The sequence below is a fragment of the Macaca fascicularis genome, chromosome 7 (genome assembly GCF_037993035.2).
Source record: "Macaca fascicularis isolate 582-1 chromosome 7, T2T-MFA8v1.1".
In the NCBI taxonomy this organism is placed as follows: Eukaryota; Metazoa; Chordata; class Mammalia; order Primates; family Cercopithecidae; genus Macaca; species Macaca fascicularis.
Genome location: NC_088381.1, coordinates 28,215,392 through 28,239,881, shown reverse-complemented (window position 1 = coordinate 28,239,881; position 24,490 = coordinate 28,215,392). Strand labels below are relative to the sequence as shown.

The 24,490-nt window shown below is 42.9% G+C and overlaps 1 protein-coding gene across 2 annotated transcripts in view; it reads right to left on the bottom strand.

Moving 5' to 3' along the window:
* The window catches only part of TMOD2 (tropomodulin 2), a 65,743-nt gene that overhangs the window by 34,125 nt on the left and 7,128 nt on the right, over positions 1-24,490 (bottom strand). Inside the window, exons 2-7 of one of the 2 annotated variants that reach the window (XM_015452464.4) lie at positions 14,653-14,847; positions 12,865-13,021; positions 8,147-8,269; positions 4,969-5,055; positions 1,986-2,116; positions 280-387 (exon numbers count right to left, since the gene is read on the bottom strand). In XM_015452464.4, coding sequence (XP_015307950.2) covers positions 280-387; positions 1,986-2,116; positions 4,969-5,055; positions 8,147-8,269; positions 12,865-13,021; positions 14,653-14,814 — 768 coding nt within the window. In that variant the 5' untranslated portion in view covers positions 14,815-14,847. Of the gene's footprint in view, positions 1-279; positions 388-1,985; positions 2,117-4,968; positions 5,056-8,146; positions 8,270-12,864; positions 13,022-14,652; positions 14,851-24,490 lie in introns of both variants that reach the window. The other variant, XM_015452465.4, reaches the window with a different exon arrangement.

Genomic DNA, 24,490 nt, shown 5'->3' with positions numbered 1-24,490 from the left:
AAGCACAGAACAAACCCTAAATATTCAGTTAGTTAAATGCCAAACTTATCTTGTTTCTTTCTCTGAAAATTGTAATGCTGACAAAATTCCAGATAACTTACAGCATCTGACAGTTTGGTTCTGAAGTTTTACTATTGCATTGTAACTATAATTTTGCTCATTAACTGTGTAGAATGTAAGTTTACCAGATCTAAAAAATTGTTAGCTAAAGAAACAAATTAAATAGAGCCTCCAGTGGATTAAATAACTTTATGTTATATTTCTAAGAATTCTACTCACAATGGCCACAGGGTCATTGCTGCGAGTTGCGGCCAGGCTGAACTTCTTCACGTGAGTGTTGGTCTCCAGAGCCTTTGCAAATTCCCTCAGGGTTGGAATTGGAATGTTCTAAGACAGAGAAGACATGGCTAGTTGATGACCCATTCTATGGCACACTCTTGCCAAGGTAAGAACCCACAACCTTTAAATACCATATGTATGTAGATAAATACATGATATCCCTTCTAAATGAGGGTCGTTACCTAGCCTTCAGCAACCAAGCTATCCTGAGCCAACAGCACCACTTAGTGTCCAATAGGGGAATCTAGTCTACCACTATGGTACCTCTTGAGTGTTGTCTTTCTGTTTTCCCTTACCAAGAAAGTATGCACATACTACACTTCCCTCTTTTTATTTTTCACTCTATATTCTAGCCAGACTGATATACTTGCCATTGTTTTAATATACCACAGTCTTTCTCTTTTTCAGACCTTTATATATGCTTTCCCCTTAGCCTGGAAATTCCTTTTGTCCTTTTCTCTGATTAATTCCTACTCATCTTTCAAGACTCAGATGTAATATCATCTCCTTTGTTTACTGGATCTCCTAGGTAGCATTAAAATTTTTCTTTCTTGCAATTCAATGACATTTGGGGGCTCACCACATCATGTTATAATTATCTGTTTAGTGTTTTTCTCCTAGTATAATATTTTTCAGAGTAAAGACTGAAAAAATCTTATTCATCTTTTAGTCCTTTTTCTAGATCATTTACCACAGTAATGACCACTGGGGAAGGAGACAATATGGGGTGCAGTTAGAAGTGGAGAAGAGTCCTGGCTGCACTATAGGCTAGCTCTATGACCTTAACAACTCTTTAAGTCCCACTAATAATTAAATGAGATAATAAATTCCAAGTATTTAGTAAAGGACATGGCATATAGTATGCACTCAATAAAAGTTGGTTATTATTAAATGCGAAGAACTGGCCCAAAAAGAATAAACAAAAGAGACTTCAGGTAATATTTACACACACACACACACACACACACACACACACACACACACTCTCTCTCTCTCTCTCTCTCTCTCTCTCTTCTACTCTTTCCCTTTGAGAGTGGCATGACTTATCAAACTGAATAAAGTGGAAGTAACAAACATGTTCAGTAACTTCAGAAACCGGGTCAAAACAGGTATTGTGGCTTCCTGCTTTCTCATCTTTCTGTCTTGGATCACTTGCTCTGGGGAGCCACATGGTGAGAAATGGAGGCCTCTTCCCAACAGCCACATGAATCTGCCATCTTAGAATTGGATCCTCCTGCCCCGGGCAAGCCTGGTACTGCAGCCTTGGATGACAACTTCACTGTCACCTCATTTGAGACCCTGAGCCACACTATCCAGCTAGCTACTACCAGATTCCTGACACTGAAAAATTGTGTGTGAAATAATAAATGTCTGTTGTTTGAAGCCTCTAAGTTTTGGAGTAATCTGTTACTCAGCAATAGATATAACTAATGTACTACGCTTAACTCAGGTATGGTGATTCTTTTCAAATAATTATAGAAATCACTGTTTTCCAAAACCCACTTCTTTTGAATAGGATACCTTGACTCCAACTCAGTGACTACAAAGAACTGCAAACAGGTGTGAAAACAAGCAATTGGTCATCTCTGGTAAGTTTTCTGACCTCATGATAAATTAAGTGACTGATGATAATCACAATGAAATACCTTAATGTTGTTGAGGTTGACTTCTTGCAAGCTAGGATCATTGGCTTTCATCTGCTGCAGGCTTATTTCCACATTTGTGGGATTGGGTGGTTCCTCAAATACTGGCTTTACCTTTTCACCTTTGACAACATCTAAAACACAAGTTTTCATTTTAAAAAATGCAAAGTCTCTCCTATGAAAATCAGTGGCGACTTCCCAAAAAATGACATATCTTTCATATGCTCTGATTCCAATAAGACTTTAATAGCAATGACAGTAGGTTTATTCTCAGCTGAGCAAGCATGGGAGTGGTGTAGCTCTGAGTCACAGTTTGGAAGGCTGGTGTTTCTCAACTGCAATGAGAATTCCCTGGGGCTAGCACTGCATGGAGCCAAAAGTTCAGGAGGCCCTGCAGCAAACTCCAATGTTCAAAATATCCATGGGCAGTTATTGCTGCTCCATATGGACATCTGTCAGACTATACTAACTAGACTTCAGGATCTGAGATACAAATCAGACACCACAATAAGTCTTCACTTCCCAAACTCTAATACCCCTCTGGCCTCTTGATTATACCCTACCCTCCTCTGAGTTCTATTCTGGAGCTTTAGTTTTAAGGAAGGTATGGGAAAAGAAAGGGATAAAAAAGAAGAATGGAAGTTAACAGAGATACAAAGGATTAACATCCCAACATACACAGAGCTCCTACAAATCAATAAGGCGACCCAATTAAAAATGAACCAATAATACAATCAGAAGAATCTGTCACTCAACCAAAAATATAAAAAAGTAACTAAGCTCCAAAATAAAGAAAGGAGATACCATTTCATTAACAAACAAGTGTGAAACAAGATAACATCTGGAGTTGGCAACAATGTGGAGGAAAAAGCATCTTCCTACTTCTCTGTAAGTGAGAATGTGATCTGATGCAAATGTTTTGAGAGAGTAATTTGGCATTATCTATTACAATTTAAGATGTGCATGTTCTATGACCCAGCAATTCTATAGAAGTCTTATCTACAAAAATAGCACAGATACATAAAGATATATACTCACAGATATTCCCTGTTCCCTGATATATTACTTGTGACAGCAAAACATGATAAAATGTCCATCAATATGAAAATGGGTAAATAAAGTATAGCATCATCACATAACAACTCATTGTCTATTCATTAAAAGAATCTATTCACGAGCCAGGCATGGTGGCTCACACCTATAATCCCAGCACTTTGGGAGGCTGAAGCAGGAGAGTTGCTTGAGGCCAGAAGTTTGAGACCAGGCTGGGCAACACAGTGAGACCCAGTCTCTACAATAAATTTTAAAAATTGGCCAGGTGTAATTTTGACTGTAGTCCTAGCTGCTCAGGGGACTAAGGTAGGAGAATCCCTTGATCCCAGGAGTTTGAGGCTGCAGTCAGCCTTGGTAGTGATGCTGGACTCTAGCCTGGACAACAGAATGAGACCCTGTCTCAAAAAAAAAAAAAAAAAAAGATCTTCATTATCTATCCATTAAAAAAGTTATCTACTCATTAAAAGAATGAAGGAAACCTATAGGTACTGATAAGAGACCACAATTTGAAGACAAGTTAATATTTGTGTGCATGTGTACATATAAACGTCCAGAAGGTTATGCATCAGATTGTTAACAGCAAACATTGTCAGAATGTTATCCTTTGATGCTGAAGCTAAAAAGGATGAGCATTTTTTATCCATAAGCATAAGAAACAAGAAAGGCCAGCCTAGGCAACATAGCAAGATCCTGTCTCTACAAAATAAAAGTAAAAATAATTAACTGAGTGTGGTGGCATGCACCTGTAGTCCCAGCTACTCAGGAGGCTGACGGGGAGGACTGCTTGAGTCCAGCAGCCAGAAGCTACAAAGAGCTATGATTGCACCATTGTACTCCAGCCTGGGCAACAGGGCAAGCCTCTATCTCAAAAAATAAAAGGAATATTGCTCATTGTGTGTCTAAATTACCACTATAAATAATATTTCATATATACGCTACTGAAATTAGAAAGCATCTCCCAAGTCTCTATTAAAGTGAATAAAATAAAATTAACCTAAGAAAAGTTGTAATCCTAAAAATGAGCTGGGTGTGGTGGCACACGCCGGTAGTCCCAACTACTCATGAGGCTGAGGCAGGAGAACTGCTTGAACCCAGAAGGTGTAGGTTGCAGTGAGCCGAGATCGTGCCATTGCACTCCAGCCTGGGTGACAAAACAAGACTCCATCTCAAAAAAAAAAAAAAAAAAAAAAAAAAAAGCCGTAATTTTCTATGAGTTTTCAAAGCATATGGATCACACTGTACTGAAATGACCTGAATATTGGTCCTTCCTTACCCCGGACAGATAAATTTCTTTGGGCAGGGACCATTTTCATCTTTGTACCTAATCCTAGAACATTCCTGACACATAGCAGGTATTTAGTGGATGACTGACGAATGAATGAATAAAAAAGTCTAATTAATTGTTTACTGCTACAGGAAATGGTGACATAGAAGATGGTGGTGTGGAATGTCCTGTGCACGTAAGTCCATGCCAGCATGTCTTTCATGCCCTCTGAGGGAAGTGGGCATTCAAATTCTAATGACAAGCGTCTATTACTGAGACAAAAAGACACTCAAATAGAGAAGGGAACTTATTTAAGCTACCATAGTTGATTAAAACATCCTTAGGAACATGAAACTCTGCATTTTGTGATGACTAAGCAATCTCATATCAGCAATTTTTTTTTCATGAATATGGATTATACTATTTAATGCAGACCCACATATCAACAATTTCATCTTCTGACTAAACAGACCTACCAAGAAAGTGTTCTGGGCAACACACACTGATTTGTACTAGTTTCACCGCCAGATGGAGCTCTCATTGTCAGCTGCTCCGTATCCTAGCCAAATGACAGAGTGCAAAGCCTGCAAGAGTCAACAGGCCTCTCTCCTGCCAGCAACCCTGGAGGCTCCAAAGCTTTACAAAACCACAGATTCCACATCAACTTACTTCTGACAGGCCCTTTGCCACCTTTACTGTTGGCTGTTTCTTCATCGAACTTTGGATTGTTGAGCAAATTGTGTACTCCAAGGACAGCTAAAAAGAGACAGTCAACAAATGAGCATTATGTTTGGAGAAGCACATGAGGATGTCCACATTGTTAATATGCCCCTTGAAGAACAATTCTTTACATCATAAATGTAAGTCCCTGAGTCCTCTTTCCTTGCACAGTGTGTGGTACATGTATAGTGTTAAATACACTTATTTGAAAACCCTCCTTTCAAGACCACCAGTAATCTTCATGTCTTTCTACATCTCCACATGTAGAACCATTTAGGGTCTGAGCAACGGTGGCCTAGTTATGGCCACAGTTTACTGAAAATCTGCCTAGACCTCCTAGTTAAATAGACTCAACCTTTCAGTTTTCTCATCTGTAAAATGAGAAGGTAGGACTGAGACTAATGATTTTCAAGATCTAACATTATATAGATGACTGCATATATTTTTCCAGAGGCCTCTTTCAATGTCAGCCTCCTCATCTCTCAGTACCAAATATAATTGTCTCTAGAGCATTCCAGGGTGGGGGAAAAAAGCAACATCAGCAATAAAAGGTCAGTTATGCGTACTGAGATTTTCAGCTTCCTGTATTACACAGAACTTGCACCAGGAGGCAGCGTAGGATGCAGGAACAACACTGGGGAAGAACGAACGCGGGGCTGGACTGAACCTGCAACTTCTATGCAGATTTCCCTTTGCTAATGAAATTCTAGATGACATTGGCCACCTGGAGAAGGATCCCAGAAGGGATAATATTCTGTTGACAGGTGGCAGAGGAGTGCCTCTGAGATGCTCATCAGCTCTACTGTAAGCTACATATTGAAGGAGGGAGGCAGCTGGCACAGCACAAGGAAGGGCAAATGGTCAGAGCTAGCAAGGACCTGGTGAAGAGGGGGACTTGGGAGCAGTCAAGAATCCTGACTCTGACACATGTTAAACTGTGTGACTTGGGAAGTTGTTAAATGCCTGAGTCTCTGTTTCCTCATCCGTAAAACAGGGATAATAATTATACTTTATTACCAAGATTAAATGACTTTCTATGTGTCAGGCACCGTTCTAAGTGCTTTACAAATTCTTGTTAAATAAATAAGAATTTGTCACTGTGGGCTGGGCATGATGGCTCATGCCTGTTATCTCAGCACTTTGGGAGGCCGAGGTGGGTGGATCATGAGGTCAAGAAATCGAGACCATCCTGGCCAACATGGCGAAGTCTTGTCTCTACAAAAAATATAAAAATTAGCTGGGTGTGGTGGCGGGCCCCTGTAATCCCAGCTACTTGGGAGGCTGAGGCAGGAGAATCGCTTGAACTCGGTAGGCGGAGGTTGCAGTGAGCAGAGATTGTGCCACTGCACTCCAGCCTGGGTGACAGAGTGAGACTCCGTCTCAAAAAAAAAAAATAATTTGTCACTGTGTCTCTGTGAAGGGGACAGGAGAAGGAGAAGGTGTCCCATTTGATAAACACTGAGGCCATACAACAAACACATCTTCTTGCTCTGGCTCCATGCTCACCAAGTAACTTCTAATTACAATTTGGCTCCTACTGCCAGGTTTTCGTTTTTATCTGTTATCTGTGAATTGGGCTAATGGATCAGTTCCCACCACTTTGCTCCAATCTGACTACTTCCATGTATACTGATAAGATCAGATTTCCAGTCCAGAGCTCCCACAGTTTAGGGCCAGGAACTAGACTCCGGATGGTGACCACACTGACACCCAGCCAGTCTAAGAGGCCCTGTCTTGCAGGTCAACTACCACTCTCTTGAAGAACTTTCTCTTTGCTCTCTATCTGCCACAATAACATGGGCAATATGCCGACACTCTTTCTTATCTAAAACTCAATGGCTGCCAGCCCATCTGCCCATGGGGCTGCCTTCAGTCTTCCAGAAGGGTCCACCCTAAAGAAGATGCTGCCAACACCCCCAGCCAAGCTTCCTTCTGAATTCCTAGGGAACACAGGACGAGGGAAGGAAGCTGAGTAAGGATGAACAAGGACAGTTTTCTATTTGGATTCTCTCTCCAGTTTTACTGTATGAATTTCAGGATCTAGTATCTTCCAAATAATTGGTGTTTTTCTCTTTTTCCTTTCTCAAGGCGTTTCCTGGGAGTTCAAGTTCAGCCTGGCATTCTCCCTCTGGGCAATTCCGGTAGAGACCATGAAGCAACCCCTGGGAGGACCAGTAACCATAACAGGATCCCTCCACAGCAACCCCAGGGCTAAGACCAGTGCGTGCAAAACACCTTCTTCACCAGGTGAAGCAAGTGCCTCAACTCCTGCAGTGGCCAGTATTAAGTTCACAAACATGGGAACTTCCTGACATCATCACAGAAGGAACGAGAATGGAATTGAGATGGCTGGTACATATTAGAATAAGGCTGGTTCTCCTGGGAGGAAAGAGGTGATTATTATATCTGTCTTCCAATGGAATACAAATTATTGCTAAAGCTGTGGATTTGTTTTTAAAGCGCCTCTATCCTGTGGGGATCTAATAACCCTGTGTATGTAGAAGGAAGATCTAATGTATAAATATACTGGTACATGCAGAAAATCTTTCTTGAAGGCTATACAAGACACGAGAGTGGGCCTAGGCAATTAAGGTCGAGAGACTTACTTTTCATTACACATTCTTTTGTACTCTTTGACTTTTTTCTATCCGCATTTTAAATAATAATCATTATAATCATTATTATGTTGCTATTGTTAAGACTAGAAGGCTAACAGACCTCTTAGCATTTTCTGAATCAAAATGGAACAGTGACCATGGGAAGAACCAGAACTTCATAGAAATGTTGTGATGATAAAATGCCAAATGTGAAAGCTCCTTAGAAAGCAAAAGAGCTGTTGTTTTATTCTTTAAGTTCTCAACACTCCTTCCTATTTGTTTGCTTTAATTTCTCACAGTAACTCTTTGAGTTTTGCGGGATGGGTATTATATGCAGCTGAAATAGAGCAAAATAACATTTGCTTAGAGAGGTTAAGTCACCTGCATTAAGACTGACAGCTCCATAATGGCTGCTGTCAATCTGCTATTCTCCTACCTACAGAGAAGCTCAAAGGCTGCTGGCATGGGTGCCAGTGAATGCTGGGAGGTCATGGAGCTAGACAGGAAAGTTCCCAGAGTTCAAGACTAACCTGCAAGATCATAGAGTTCGGTGTCAGAGGCACTGGCCAAAGCTTCTTCCAGTTCTGGGTCAAGGGTCACTTTTTCTTCTTTACGAGTTTCTACAGGCTTTTCTTTAGGGATAAAGACTCTCCCTTTAAATCAGAAGAAAAACAAAAATATTGAGTACTACTGCCTTACGGGTAGGGTAAGTAGACTGAGCAGAGAATGCAGTTCTGACCATTGAGACTCATATGATTAAGCCAGTTCACATCCAACTGAGATTCCTGGATGGCCAGGATGGTGCCAACATCGATAAGTCACTGTCAGAGGGAAGGAACACTGCAGGAGGAATCCTGCATTCTGCCACACAGAGATCTGAGACTACAGTCCTTAAACACAGAGGGCAATGGTGGCTTCTACCCCTTTCCTATTGGCGGTACTGCCCTTTGGTCTGGGCAGGAGAGGTCCTGCCCTGCGTCGTGCACTTTAGAGGACCCCATACTAGTCTTCCTGTAGCTGCACCTCTCCCCTCCAGGGGAGAAACCATGAGGCCAAAGGGATATTCCCATCTAGCATATAGGCCACTTTCTAGACTACACTTCAGGAACCTAGGACCCTGGAATGTCTTGCCCAAAGAGCCCCGTGCCTGCCTCTAGGGCCTCCATAAGCCCCTTCCCATGTCTATCCTCCTGAAGGCAGGTCACGCTGCTGGGTGTGTACCCCCAGGTCAAGGGGAGGCTATTTGTCGGGGAGCCTGGATGAAGCTTAGATATGTGGGCTTGGGTGTCCAACATGTGTGTTTGAGGCCCTGGCAGTATGGGACAGATCAATATCCCTGCATGGAACTCTTGGAAGTCCAAGAATCCTGGCCTTCTGGGTATATCTAAAGGAGGATACAGCATATTTTAATGGTTTGTTAGCCTTTAAATATTTGGAAAATATTTAAATATTTGGCTGGCTTGATCATAGCTAACACATCCACTTCCCACACGTGCACGCAGGACAAGCTAGAGCCATGATCAAAACACCCCAGAGCATTCATATTCCTTTCTAATTCTTCCCAGCTTTTGACTCTTGGTTTCTCTTTTTTGAAGCTGGTCTTACTTTTTGGGCATAATCTTTGAAATTGTTCTCTTCCATTTTGATTTTTAGAGTTCCCTAAAGGCTCATCTGGCTCCAGTTTCAGTCCATTGGGACCCAAGTTCTCTCCAGGTCTCCTTGGCTAGGCTGGCTTATCCCACTCCCATGGGAAAGGAAAGGGTCCAACCCAAAGTCAATAACCCTCCTGCATGAGAACTCTCCAGGAGACTTCCCTGATTACAAGGGCTGTGTATTTCTTGTTTTACCATATTGTCAAATGGCTGGATGAGTAAACAGGAGCGTGTCAGAGCTGGGCACTCCAGACAGGAAAGAAAGGCACTGCTTGTGGTCAGTCTGGGGCATCCTGGCAACAAGGTCATTATCACTGACATGCATCCTACTTCCTGCCTTGGGATCACTTTAGCTGCCACATTTCTCAGAAAGAAGGAAAATACACTGGGAAACAAAGTAGGAGGATGGCCAGAAGATAGAAAATGGAAAAAGAAATCAACTAATCAGTAACATCTCAAATACTGGGGTTCATCTCAGACTTAATATTCCTAGTATCTATGGCCTGAAACATTTTCTTTCTGGCCAAGATGATCTTAGGTTTAGAGTCAAAATAAGATTTCTTTCTTTATTTTTTCGTTTTTAAAGACAGGGTCTCACTCCCTCACCCAGGCTGGAGTGCAGTGGTGCAATCATAACTCACTGTAACCTTGACCTTCTGGGCTGGAGCAATCCTCCTGCCTTGGCCTCCCAAAGTGCTGGGATTACAGGCATGAGCCACTGTGCCCAACCTAATATAGGATTTTCTAAGTTCCTCTTTCCTGGTACTAAACATGAGGTACGCAGCTATTGGTATTCAGGAGAACTGCTGATACAGAGCCATTCCTGGAGGTCCAACCAAATAACAAGTTCTAAGCAAAACTCTGCACCACAGTAAAATCTAGCCCAGGAACCTGAGGTGCGCCAGCACATAGTATTCAGCACTGCGGACCTCACTGAGGACCTCATAGCAGCTTCCCGCTGCTCCTGGATGGTCTCACTGGTCCTTCTGGGGGCCCTGCATACTCTTCACTCTGCTCTGCTGCTCTGATTATAAAACTTGCTCCCTGCTCATTTTATTCAATTGTGCTACTTCTCAACCTTCTCCTAAGCTACACTATGCAACCATATACCCTTTTTATATCTCTATTACTCAGACAGCTCCTACGTTCCCAACTCTCCCACCAACCATCTGGAGATCAATCTTGATCATGAGATAATTTACCATAGCCACTCCTAAGACCTCTACACTAAGAACAAAAGATAATAGCTTTTCCCTTATTATGCTGTCACTACTTGATGTTAACTGGGACTTTATTGAAGATTTGACATAATTTTTTTCACAACTAAATTAGTCCAATAGCAACTATGCAGCTATAGAAACAGCTCCATATTTTCACAGTAATCCATGATTATTTGCCTGGTTTGTAACTGTTCACAATTACTTTATTTATTAATTATTTTTTTGGAGGCAGGATCTCACTTTATCACCCAGGCTGGAGTGCAGTGGCAGGATCATAGCTCATGGCAATCTTGAACTCCTGGATTCATGGGATCCTTCTGCCTCAGTCTCCCAAAGTGCTGGGATTACAGGTGTGAGCCACGGCATGTGGCCCAATTTTACTTTCTTAATGACATTCTCAATGGTGCGTGACCCACTGAATGTGCGCAATACAGAGGGCAGCCTGGGCATTATGTGACACAAGGCAGTAGCACTCTGCCTCATGCCAACTAGGAGCTGGATGCTCCTGCTCCCACTGCTGCAGTACAGATTTCTGAGATGCCATTCACTTGAACCCATGTTTATCAAGTGCCTCCCATGCCAGTTTCTGTGCCAGGATAAAAAAAAGACCCTATCACATGAAAACATGCAAAAACCAAAGTAAATAAAGTGATAAACATTGTTACAGTACTGTGAAAGCAATATGCAGCTGTCATAGTAGAAAGAAGTGAGGTCAGAGAAAGCCCAAGGCCCTGAAATTTAAGCTGAGACCCTTAGGATGTGAAAAATGGGGACATGAGTCAGAAGGAAGAGTCCATGAGAAGACCAGCCTGAGGGAGGAAAAGAACTCAGCAGGTTCAGGGAAGTGAATGAAGACAGTGGGGCCTGAGGATTAGCAAGGGAAGGCCAGATGCAGGTAGAGAGCTGGATGGAGGCTATATCTACTTTAAAGACCACAGTAAGGATTTGAGACATTAAGAAGGGAAATGCCAAGATTTTGTTTGTTTATTTATTTTAAGACAGGGTTCCACTCTGTTGCCCAAGCTGTAGTGTAGTGGCATGATCACGGCTCACTGCAGCTTTGACCTCCTGGGTTCAAGCGATCCTCCCATATCAGTTCCTAAGTAGCTGGGAACACGGGTGCGCCATCATGCTTGGCTAATTTTTGTATTTTTTGTAGAGACGGGGTTTTGCCATGTTGCCCAGGCTGGTCTTGGACTCCTGGGCTCGAGTGATCCTCCTGCCTCAGCCTCCCAAAGTGCAGCAATTACAGGTGTGAGCCACTGTGCCCAGCCAACATGATCTGATTTGTATTATAAAAAGATTGTAATTGCTGTGAGGTTATCAACAATTCCATTAGAATCTTTGGGGTCAAGTCAGCATCTATAGCTGAGGAAGCTGGACAGGCTATTGATAGTCACTCTTCCTCCCAAGGGAGCACAGGGTCGGGAGCTAAGGAGAAGGGTTCCCTATTCTTGGCTCAAAGCTCAGTCCTGGCATGGAAAAACATCTCCTTGCTCCTCACAGCCTTCCTAGCTCTGTCATCCTGTTTCTCTCACTAGACTACAAGCTCCTTGAGGGCAGGGCAGGGTCTTATTTGCCTGTGGTTCTAGCATCTGGCCACAAGGCTCTGCACAGAGGAGGCACTCAGTAGATGACGGATGCATGAATGACTGCACTAAACTTTAATGGTAGCCTCTAAGGTTAGAGGTGCAGTGCTACAGCCATCCTGGACATGGAGCAGAAAGGCCTTGAGGGACTTCCAAAGTTGGTAAAGCACCAGGCTAAGAGAAACACACCAGTGCCTAGGAAACTCTCAGGCATGACACCACCTCACATTTTCAAAACTTTCTTTGGGGTTTCAGATTTTTTCAATAAACTAATTTGAGAACCATCACACCCTAAGCAGTTAGCCTATATATTTGATCATGTTTCTTTTTTCCTTCAATGTATTCTCCCCAACTCATCCTCCCCCGACTAACGGCATCCTATACCATAGCGATACATATATTACAACTGATGAACTTTCATGGAGACATCATTATCACCCAATGTCCACAGTTTCCATTAGGGTTCACTCTTGGTGTTATATTTCCTATGGGTTTGGCCCAGTGTAGAATGACATGTGTCTCACAGCCATGATTCTTTTTAATACTGAATCCAGTTCATGGGCTTATTTCCCATTTCCAGGACAGTTCCCTTGCTTGACCCTCCACAATAAAATAAATACTGAATCCAGTTCATGGCTTATTTCCCATTTCCAGGACAGTTCCCTTGCTTGAGCCTCCATGACAATAAAATAAAAGAGATACTCTTAATTAAGAGTGCCTCCGTTCCAAAAAAAAAAAAAAAAAAAAGAGTGCCTCCGTTCCAAGATGCTCTGCCTGTGGTCCTTACCTTTCTTTTCTCCAGTGAAGGGCACAAAGTCCTCTCTGTCTTTCTGTTCCAAAGCCTCCTTCTCCAGGTACATGAGGAGGTGCTCGCGGTCAAAGGGGCCGGTGGCTGCCTTCTGTGTCTGGTCTTTCTGTCGAAATCCAGCTGGTAGCGTGGCACTCTGACAAGACAGAGGTGTGAGCAGGAAGGAAGATGTCTGCCGGCCTGTACTTTGCTACTTCCTCTTCCACCCCTACTCACTATGTGCTGGGGAAGCAGGAGGGATACCTACGCAGAATGCACGTGTGAGCTGAGGGCTGGGGGCTCTGGGACGTCTCTGAGGCCTTACTTGTTCTAATGTTCTGGGCTGACAGGGGGGCTCCCAATGAGCTCAAGCAGCGCAGGGATGGCTAGAGCAGTCTCTGAGTCTTCTGAAGCTGCCTCCTAGAACACGGAGGCAAAAGACCTCTTTCCTTGTAGATCACGCTTAGGTTTGGCTAGGGCTGCACCCAAGGAGCTTCCAGGCAGAAACATGAGACTCTAACAAGGCGCCGACATGGGGAACCCCTCTCCTGCAGAAGCAGCCAAGCTGATAAGTAACTATTACGATGATATTAATGCCTGCTTGATAAAACTTTGCGATTCCTTCCTTAAGTTAAAAAAAAAAAACAGAATACCTGTATTTTTAAAAGTAAACACCATATCCAAAGTATCTGATGTATCAGAATGCCGTATACATAATTTTGTTTTAGTTACATTTTTATTTATAGTAAAATTACTATTTTGGATGCCTCCAATTCTAAGTTTAAGATCATACCAGCAGGTCTGAAGAAAGTGCTTGCTAAACAAACAATATAACAAGAGACTTAGCTTTTCAAGAACTCATAAAAATACTGGAAACTCCATTGAAATGAACTTGATATCATGATTATAGTCAGTCTAATCTATTCATTGTTATAAGTTCATCAAAGAGTTCACATTATTTGTGCATTTGAAAGAAATTAGATATTTTTTAAAAATCTGCATTTGGGGTCGGGTGTGGTGGCTTATGCCTGTAATCAAGCACTTTGGGAGGCTGAGGTGGGCGGATTACCTCAGGTCAGGAATTCAAGACCAACATGGTCAACATGGCGAAACCCTATTTCTACTAAAAATAAAAAAATTAGCCAGGCATGGTGACATGTACCTGTAATCCCAGCTACTTGGGAGGCTGAGGCAGGAGAATTGCTTGAACCCGGAAGGCGGAGGTTGCAGTGAGCCGAGATCATGCTACTGCACTCCAGCCTGGGTGACAGAGTGAGACTCTGTCTCAAAAAAAAAAAAAAAAAAAAAAAATCCGCATTTGGGGTTTAAAACCTGGTTTAAATACCATCTCTGACACTTACCAGTGTCGAATCTTATATAAATTACCTCTCCATGTCTGTCTCCTCATTTATGAAATGGGGATAATATAGTTTACCTCAAGGGCTTCTGTGCCCAGAGAAATGTATGACCCAGAAAAACTCAGTAAGATTTGCCTCTTTTCCTCTTTCCTTCTTTTTCCCCTGTCAGACTAGTCCTTTCTCAACCAATGGAAAATATTTCCCCCCATTTACATTAGGCTGTTTTTTGAGAAATACATTTGCTGTATCACACTGTAGTGGCTATGAGGTTCTCTATGAATTTGTAAACACAGGTGACCCAGAACCAATCAGAGGAAGAGAAGAAAATCTGCATTCAGAGCTAAGGGCTTTCTACCATTGTTTAAGGACCAAGCCACGCCATTTATCCATACTATCATCAACCACTCTGCTTCAGTTCCATGTCACTAACCTCGGGATCTAGGTCATCTAGAACATTTTCCAACTGTTTCAGTTCCTCTTCTGAGAGTTTGCCAAGAAGCTCATCTTCATCAATGTTCTTGTATTTCTCCAGCTCTTTTTGAAAGGGGAGTGCCATGGCTTCTTGTATGCCTTTCTCATGGGCCGCGCACATTTAAATGGTCCAGTTTCCTGAGACTTTAGATTACTGCTAATAAAAAAGAAACACAATAAAAAAGAATCTCCATTCTGTAAATAAGACTTATTAACAGGAGACAGAACTATCCTCCAATGGAGCCTACTGTATTGAACGAATAATTCAACAACAAGGTAATATTCCCTTCATTTGCAGAGCAACCTGACAGCTTACAAAGTGTTTTCACATACTTCACTTATCTTGATCTTTACAACAATCCTGTGAGGTGCCCAAGCCGGTATTATCATTCCCATGTTATAGATGACGATTCTGAGGTGAAGGTGGCCTAGTGCTTTGCTTGAGGTCACAGAGTTGGGATGGGTGAGCCCCGCCTTCTGATTCCCAGCGTAGGGGGTGCTTTTCCATTATACTACTCGGCCTTCCCTGGCTCTCCACAGAAAAACAGGGGAGAACAATGCACTAATTGTAAGGCAGTTGTAAGAAGCATACTTGTGTCTTTTCAGGGAGAGAGTGATGTGAAGAATACAAAATGGGATTCATTCAGGAACGAGAGTTTGGAACGTCTATGTGAGAAAGCATTGTCCAGTAACTCCCCTGCAATTAAACTAAGTGCGATTCTAAAATCCTGGCCACATGAGCACTCTCTCTATTTTTCTCCTGGCTTTGTCTTCCATTCTATTTCTAGTCTCATTTCCTTTTCGTTCTACCTATTCATTCTTTATACCCCCAGACCGTTCTTCTCTCAACCCTTATTTTTTATATTACTTCACTTCTAAATTTTCACCCCAAATGCAATTTTTACTCAATCCCTTCCTCCTTGCAGAGGATGCTACAGATCTTCCTTAGAAAGATAATATTCAAGAAACAGTAATGTACTTCACTGACTGTATTTCTCCTTAGGAGGTATTACCACCAATCACATCTTTCAGCCCAATAAATATTTGTTATATACCTACTATTTGCTAGGCATAGTTCTAGAAAACAGAAATACAAAGATAAACAAGATATGCCCCCTTTCCCCAAGAAGATCACAGCTTAGTGAGACAGGCACACAAATAGCAATAATGGCATAAGTATTAGGCATAATGTATAAAGTAGGTTTAAAAATACATGAGGAGGCCGGGCGTGGTGGCTCACACCTGTAATCCCAGCACTTTGGGAGGCTGAAGCAGGTGGATCACCTGAAGTCAGGAGTTTGAGACCAGCCTGACCAACATGGTGAAACCCTGTCTCTACTAAAAATACAACAATTAGCTGGGTGTGGTGGCATGTGCCTGTAGTCCCAACTACTTGGGAGGCTGAGGCAGGAGAATTGCTTGAACCCGGGAGGCAGAGGTTGCAGTGCTGAGGTGGTGTCACTGCACTCCAGCCTGGGTGACAGAGTGAGATTCTGTCTCAAAAAAAATACATATATATATTTTTATCAAAATGACCCCTTCCCCAAGATCACAGCTTAGTGAGACAGACACACAAACAGTAATAATGCCATAAGTATTAGACATAATGTATAAAGTAGGTTTGAAAACACATGGGGAAATAATCACTAAGTAGGGGAAGTTTGAGGGGAAACTGTGAAAAAGAGGTATTTAAGCATTGAAGGAAGAGGTCATAAGGTGGACACGGATGGGCAAGTGTCATTCTAGCAAAAGGGAACAGCACAAAGGGGTACAGGATAAGACAGTAAATGATATGCTGGTAGAGCAGGCAGCGTGGCGAGAGAGGGGGATTCATGGAGGAAGGGAGAGGAAAGAACTAAAGACAAAGATGGGACATCTGTGAAGGGCCTTCCTTCCACGCCTTGCTAAGGGACCTGGACTTTATTCTGTTGGGAATGGCAAGCCACCACAGCTTCTTAAAGTAGGGCAGTGATCTGAACACGCCAATCTTTTTTTATGACTTCAAATCATAAGAATGAAGAATGAGGCCGGGCGCGGTGGCTCAAGCCTGTAATCCCAGCACTTTGGGAGGCCGAGACGGGCGGATCACAAGGTCAGGAGATCGAGACCATCCTGGCTAACACGGTGAAACCCCGTCTCTACTAAAAAATACAAAAAACTAGCCGGGCGAGGTGGCAGGCACCTGTAGTCCCAGCTACTCGGGAGGCTGAGGCAGGAGAATGGCGTAAACCCTGGAGGCGGAGCTTGCAGTGAGCTGAGATCCGGCCACTGCACTCCAGCCTGGGCGACAGAGCGAGACTCCATCTCAAAAAAAAAAAAAAAAAAAAAAAGAATGAAGAATGAGTTGGCATGGAATGAGACTGGCTGCAGGTGGGCCTCTTAAGGGCTATTAGAATAGTGTTCCCTTTCCTTTGTGAATTCAACTGCTCACAATGTTCAGGTTTGTGGTTTCTGTGTCGATACTCCTTTCACATGCAATGCAACGCTCTTTTCCATTAGCTCACCTTCTTATTTATTAATATAGAGGTAGGGTCTCCCTGTCGCCCAGGCTGGAATGCAGTGGTACCATCTTGGCTCACTGCAACCTCCACCTCCTGGGCTCATGTGATCCTCCCACTTCAACCTCCAGAGTAGCTGGGATTACAAGTGTGCACCACCACATGCCAGACTACAGGAATGTGCCATGATGTCCAGCTAATTTTTAATTTTTTTTTTGTAGAGATGAGGTCTCCCAGCCCTCCGTTTTTTTTTTTTTTTTAGGCTTTAATGACTATATTCTAGTAAACAAACAAACAAAAATCCTACTAAAGTCAGAGAAACCAATTGGATCTATACGCTTTGTTCTGGTGCCAACTACCACTAAATTATTGCATCACACAGGACAAGGATGGCCCTTATCCATCAAATGAATTGGTTGAACTAACCTACTTAATGGATTCTAAAATGCACACTTTGCCACATTTAACATTCTGAAATTGAGATGTGTCTTAGAATTGATGGTGTCCTACAATTACTGTTGTCCTAGCAGTAGTAAAAATGTACTTGTCATTGCTTGTATCTCAATATCAAAAGCACCAGCTTCAAAACAGCAGAGTGGATGTTAAGGACTTGGAAGGAAATCCCAGGGACAACTGTGGAATACTCTTTCAAAATTTAGAAAGCAGACAATTGTAGGCAGGTGACAATGCAGGTATGTTTAGCAGAACTCCCAAAGAGAGGTCCAGATTAGGATAGTTCCACATAATTACAGAGTGAGTTTAAGTACCCAGTTCAATGACTTTTAGTTTTAGTTTTGTTTTTTTACAGATTTTTAAAATTACCACTAGATGGCACAGAGGAAATTATTATGTAGAAAAGAACCAGATATGGATGAGTAAAATAGTGATATAAAATGCTGGACTCTTGAGTATGAAGAAGTTTTAAGAATATCAACCAATGAATGCATTTCACTTGCATTTCCCCTTTTATGTATGCACAGGAGAGATATGTGATTTTAAAAATCCATGTATATTCATAGCACATTTATTTGTAATTGCCAAAAACTGAAAACAATCTGAATGATAGTAAATGAATAAAAAACCAATTGTGACCAGGTGCAGTGGCTCACGCCTGTAGTCCCAACGCTTTGGGAGGCTGCGGCAGGAGGATTTCTTGAGCCCAGGAATTTGAGACCAGCCTGGGCGACACAGTGAGACCCCATTTCTACAATTTTTTCTTTTTAATTAGCTGGGCATGGTGGCACATGCCTGTAGTCCCAGTTATTTGGGAGGTTGGGGTGGGAGAATTGCTTGAGCCAGGAGGTCGAGGCTGAAGTGAGCTATGATTGCACCACTGCACTCCAGCCTGGGCAACAGAGTAAGACCCTATCCCTAAATAAAGAAATAAAAATAAATTGTCGTATATCCACAAAATGGAATACTTCTCAGCAATAAAAGGGAATGAACTATTGATGTACACAAAACATGGATGAACCTCAAAATAATTATAATGAGAGAAAGAAGACCAAAAAGAATATACACTGCAGGATTCCATTTATCTAAAATTTTCGAACATGTAAACTAGTCTATATGACAGAAAGAAATCAGAGCTGCTTAGGCATGGGAGAGAGGTGGGGGGGCAGATGAGAGGAATGACATAGGGGCATGGGGAATCTTTTGGGGATGTTACGTATGTTTACTATCTTGATTGTGGTGATGGTTTCACATATACATGCATATGTCAAACCTTATCAAACTGTACACTTGAGATATGTGCACTTTATTGTATGTCATTTATACTTCAGTAAAAAAGATTTCAAAAAACCTATGTGGAAGTCGAAAACAGCTCTTTCAATAAAGTAAAAAGTATTAATTTTTGTTGAGACATGGTCTCACTCTGTTGCCCAGGCTTGAGTTCAGTTGTATGTCATTACAATTCACTGCAGCCTTGACCTCTTGGGCTTAAGTAATCCTCCCACATCAGCCTCCTGAGTAGCTAGGACTACAGGTGTGCACCACCATGCCCGGCTATTTTATTTTTTTATTTTTTGAAGATACAGGATCTCACTATGTTGGCCAGGCTGGTCTCCAACTCCTGTGCTCAAATGATCCTCCCAGCTTGGCCTACCAAAGTGCTGGAATTACAGGTATGAGCTACTGTGCCCAGCCAAAACTTCATATTTTTAAGAAAACATATTATATTGTGGCCGGGCGCGGTGGCTCAAGCCTGTAATCCCAGCACTTTGGGAGGCCGAGACGGGCGGACCACGAGGTCAGGAGATCGAGACCATCCTGGCTGACACGGTATAACCCCGTCTCTACTAAAAAAAATACAAAAACTTAGCCGGGCGAGGTGGCGGGCGCCTGTAGTCCCAGCTACTCGGGAGGCTGAGGCAGGAGAATGGCGTAAACCCGGGAGGCGGAGCTTGCAGTGAGCTGAGATCCGGCCAGTGCACTCCAGCCTGGGCGACAGAGCGAGACTCCGTCTCAAAAAAAAAAAAAAAAAAGAAAACATATTATATTGTGATTGCCAGCCTTTTTTTCTTAGTGGTACATAAAATACTGGAGAGTTTTATAATCAATGGTATCTTAGAGTTGTTAAGATTCTATTTGAATTTTTTTATTTTTTATTTTTAAAGACAGGGTCTCACTCTGTTGCCCAGGCTGGCTTGATCATAGCTAACTGCAGCCTCCAATTCCTGGGATAAAGTGATCTTCCTGCTTCAGTCCCTCGAGTAGCTGGGTCTACAGGTGCATGTCACCATGCCCAGCTAATAAAAAGTTTTTTTTTTGCAGAGACGAGGTCTTACTATGTTGCCCAGGCTGGTCTTGAACTTCTGGGCTCAAGCGATCCTCCTGCCTCAGCCTCCCAAAGTGCTGGAATTACAGGCATGAGCCACAGTGCCCAGCCTCTATTTGGATTTCTATTGCTGGATTCTGTAACTAAACCTAAACTCCCCATTTTTCTCTAAAATAAACTTGCTGTCTAGATTAATCTACCAGTCAGACACTCCCAACACTCATATCAGCTTCAGATTCTCCCACTTTTTTCTGAGTCCAGCCGGTCAGCACCTCCTGCAGGTCCTTACAGTACAACATTTTTCACACCACCCCTTTTTTCCACTCTTGTTTCAGCCTTTTGTTCCTTCATGCCTGGACTACTCTGATTGCATCTTGAAAGATTTCTGTTTTTCCCTGTAAGCCACCCAGAACACTATAATTGGATCATTTTTCTCAACACTGCTAACAAGCCACTTCCCTGGTTAAGAACTTACAATGGCTCCCTCTTGTCTACAGAATGAAATCCAGACAATCTAGCTCCAAAGCTCCCATGATTTGGCTTTAACCTGCACTTCCTGTTTTCTCTCTCATTAGTTTCCTGGGGAGCCCACTTCAGCTAAAATGGTTTATTTGCTCTCTGTGGTAGGCAGAATCACAGCCACCTAAATATGTCCTCCTCCTATTCCTCACATCTGTATGTTACTTTACATGGCACAACAAATGAGTTGTGATTAGATTAAGGATAAAGGATTTTTTTTCTTTTTTTGAGACAGAGTTTCACTCTTGTTGCCCAGGCTGGCGTACAATGGCACGACTTCGGCTCACTGCAACCTCTGCCTCCCAGGTTCAAGCAATTCTCCTGCTTCAGCCTCCAGAGTAGCTGCGATTACAGGCATGCACCACCACACTCAGCTAATTTTTTGTATTTTTAGTAGAGATGGGATTTCACCATGTTGCCCAGGCTGGTCTTGAGCTCCTGATCTCAAGTGATCCACCCACCTCGGCTTCCCAAAGTGCTGGGATTACAGGCGTGAGCCACCATGCCCAGCCCAGATTAAGGATTTAAAAAGAGAAAGACCATTTTGGATGATCTGGGTGTGCCAACGTAATCCAAAGAACTCTTAAAAGATGGAAGAGGAGGGCAGAAGAGTCAGTGTCATGCAATTTTTTTGCTTTGAAGATGATGGAAGGGGCCATGAGCCAAGGGATGTGGGCAACTTTTGGAGGCTGGGAAGGGCAAGGACATGGATTTTCCCCTAGTGCCTTCAGAGAGGAATACAGTCCTGTGACACCTTGATTTCAGTCCAGTGACATGTGTTTCAGACTTCTAATTTCCAAAACAGTAAGAATAAATTCGTATTGTTTTAAGCCACTGGATTTATGCTAATTTGTTACAGCAGCATTAGGGAAGGAACATACCCTCTTACCCAAATACTTCCATTTTCCAGGATGATTGTTCTGGCTGTCTTCTGTTTGCCCCTCCACATCCACTCCCCTGCTGCTCCAGGAAGATGATCTATTTAGACTGTATCAATGGGTTCCCTTCCTGTCTGGCCTGTGTTTGGCCCACAGGAGGCACTAGCAGGAAACTGGAGAGCAGGGGAGGGGGAGGTTGGGTCCAGAAGGTCACATCTCCCAAGAGACAGCCCTCTCCATACAGCTGCCTGCCCCTGGCTGGCCTCAGGCCTTGGGTGGTCAGGGGTCCTTGTGGCAGCTGGTGCCAGAGTTCTGCCTTGTTGGATTCCCTAAATCCTTCCCCTATCTTTGTAAATAGCCTCTTTATTAAAATTTTCTCAAGTTACTCAGTTTGAGTGTATCCCCTGTTTCTTGTCAGGATGCTGGCTGATATAATAATATTACTTGGAATGCCATTCTCTATTCTCATGGCGTATGTATGTGCTCTGCTTTGGAGACCTGGCTCAGATCCCGGTTCTGCAGGACCACAGAATGTCAGAACTGAGAGAGGCCTTAAAGATTGCTCAATCCAGCAACATAGATGGTTTTTCTCCTATTTCTCTGACCATTTCTTTTTGGTTTCTTTTAGTTATTCTTCTTCCTCCACCTTAAATATTGGCATTCTTTAAGGTCTCATCTTATAAATTCTTCTATTTTCATACTATATATTCTCTCTGGAGGAACTCATGTGCCTCCAAAATTTTAATTATAATATATATCCAGGAGACTCCAAAATCTGTATCTTCATCCTAGACTTTGTTCCTGAGGGTTAGGCCCCTATATTTCTATCTAATATCTAATCCACATCTCTCCTTGGCTGCCTCAGACACCTCAAATATGTCAGAAGTGCTCTTATCATTTCCTCCTCCAGAATGCCCCATTTCAGGAAATTGGCCAAAAAACCAGGGAGCCATCCTTGACATCTTCTCTCGTCTCTTTTCCAGCCATCAATCACCAAATCCTGTCCTTACCTAAACGTGCTGAGAATCCACCTACTTCACTCATCTGCATTGCCCACATGTCAGCCCTATCCCCTCCTGATCCATTCGTCATACAAATGGCCAAAGTGAGCACAGAGTTAAACAGCTCTTCTCTAGTTACTTAAAATCATCCAGTGGCTTCCGCTGCCTCGAGGATAAGGTTCAAATTCAGTCTGTCTTTCTGTCATTCTCATCACCCTCATCCTGCGCTGCACTCCCCATCTCCTCCTGGCTCCAGCCTCCTGGCCCACTTCCAATGCCTGGATCGTGCCTTATGTTGTTCTCTCTGCTCAGAACACTCTCATACCACTCCCGTCTGGCTGACTGCTATCCTACTCAGCCGCTGGTCTCATGCAAGCTTCACTTCTTCAGGGAAGCCTTGTTTGGACCTGGAGACAAGGTCTGGGTCACTCCCCATCTCCATGCTACCCCTTTAATCACATCTGTTCTTGGCTTTATTACAACTACTTGCTTTATCTCTATTTTCCTTGCTAATCTCTGTGAGGGAGGGGGGCTGTATGAGTTTTATTCACTGACAAAATCCTGACTCCCAGCACTGTTCTTGATCTGAAGTAGGTATCCAATAAATATTACATAACAAATGTCATGTGAAAGAAATGAGCTCAAATGAACCCGCAGGTCCAGGGCTCATTCCACTCTATCCACTGCTTCCTCTCCCTGTGATGGAACTTTCTGGATCATCTAAGGCCACAGAAGTTTCTTCTTCCTCTAAATTTGTATGCCTACATCACCAATTTGATGTATCTTGCTATCTTTTCATGTATGTTATATGTATGGTTCTCTCTCCAGCTATACTACAAACTCCCAGAAGACAAGTACCATGTCATAACTCAGTAGGAAAATACATTAATTAATTAAAATAACATGTTAATACTATGTAACAGTAGCTGTTAAAACAAACTGCCTATGTTGTGTCAATGTACCACGGGGTCTCAAAGTCAGAGGAGAAAAAAACCTGCATCCTCCTGGAGCACAACTTTGATTTGAAGATTTGGGGAAAAGCTAGTTGTTGTTGTTGTTGTTGTTGTTGTTATTATTATCAGAAACAGGGTCTCACTCTGTTCCCCAGGCTGGAGTGCAATGGTGTGATCACAGCTCACTGCAGCCTTGTACTCCTGGGCTTAACTGAACCTCTTGCCTCAATACTCTCCCCACCTCCCTTGACTGCAGCTGAGACTGCAGGTGTGTGCCACTATGCTCAGTTAGTTTTTAAATTTTTTGTAGAGATAGGGTCTCGCTACATTGCCCAGGCTGTATTTTTAAAAAACAAATATAGAAATACTGGGAGATGACTTTGGGAGGCCAAGGTGGGCGGATCACAAGGTCAGGAGATCGAGACCATCCTGGCCAACACAGTGAAACCCCGTTTCTACGAAAAATACCACAAATTAGCCAGGCGTGGTGGTGGGTGCCTGTAGTCCCAGCTACTCGGGAGGCTGAGGCAGGAGAATGGCGTGAACCTGGGAGGCGGAGCTTGCAGTGAGCCAAGATCGCGCCACTGCACTCCAGCCTGGGTGACAGAGCAAGACGCCATCTCAACAACAAAAAAAAAAAAAAAAAGAAAGAAAAAAGAAATACTGTGGAGATGAATGCAGTATTCTCATAGCTTTTAAAGTCAAATCAAAGCTTTTCCAGCTCATGGCTGGTCTGCTTTTTCCCCCACCAAGGCTGCACAAGGGCTCCCATTTGTCTTCCCTTCCTGTTAGCAATGCTGCAGTGGGAAGTTAGCAAAGCACTGCTACAGCCTCACCTCCAGCAGAGTGTCTGTCCCATGGCAAGCATTTAACATGCAATACGATGCTAATGTACATGCTGGAGTGAAGCAAATGCCTAACAAGGCTTCCAGGAGTCCCAGTGGGCAAGTACAGGAGCCAGTTAGGAAAATGGAAATGGGATTAAAGACTTGAGCTGATGTAAGTATGACTTGGGCCCTTAAGTAACTCTTCCTATTATCCAAATATACAAGCCTTGGGAATGAAAAGAAGGAGTATGGTTTTTTCGTTGTTTTTTTTTTTTTTTCTTTTGAGATGGAGTCTCACTCTGTGGCCCAGGCTGGAGTGCAGTGGCGCCATCTCGGCTCCTG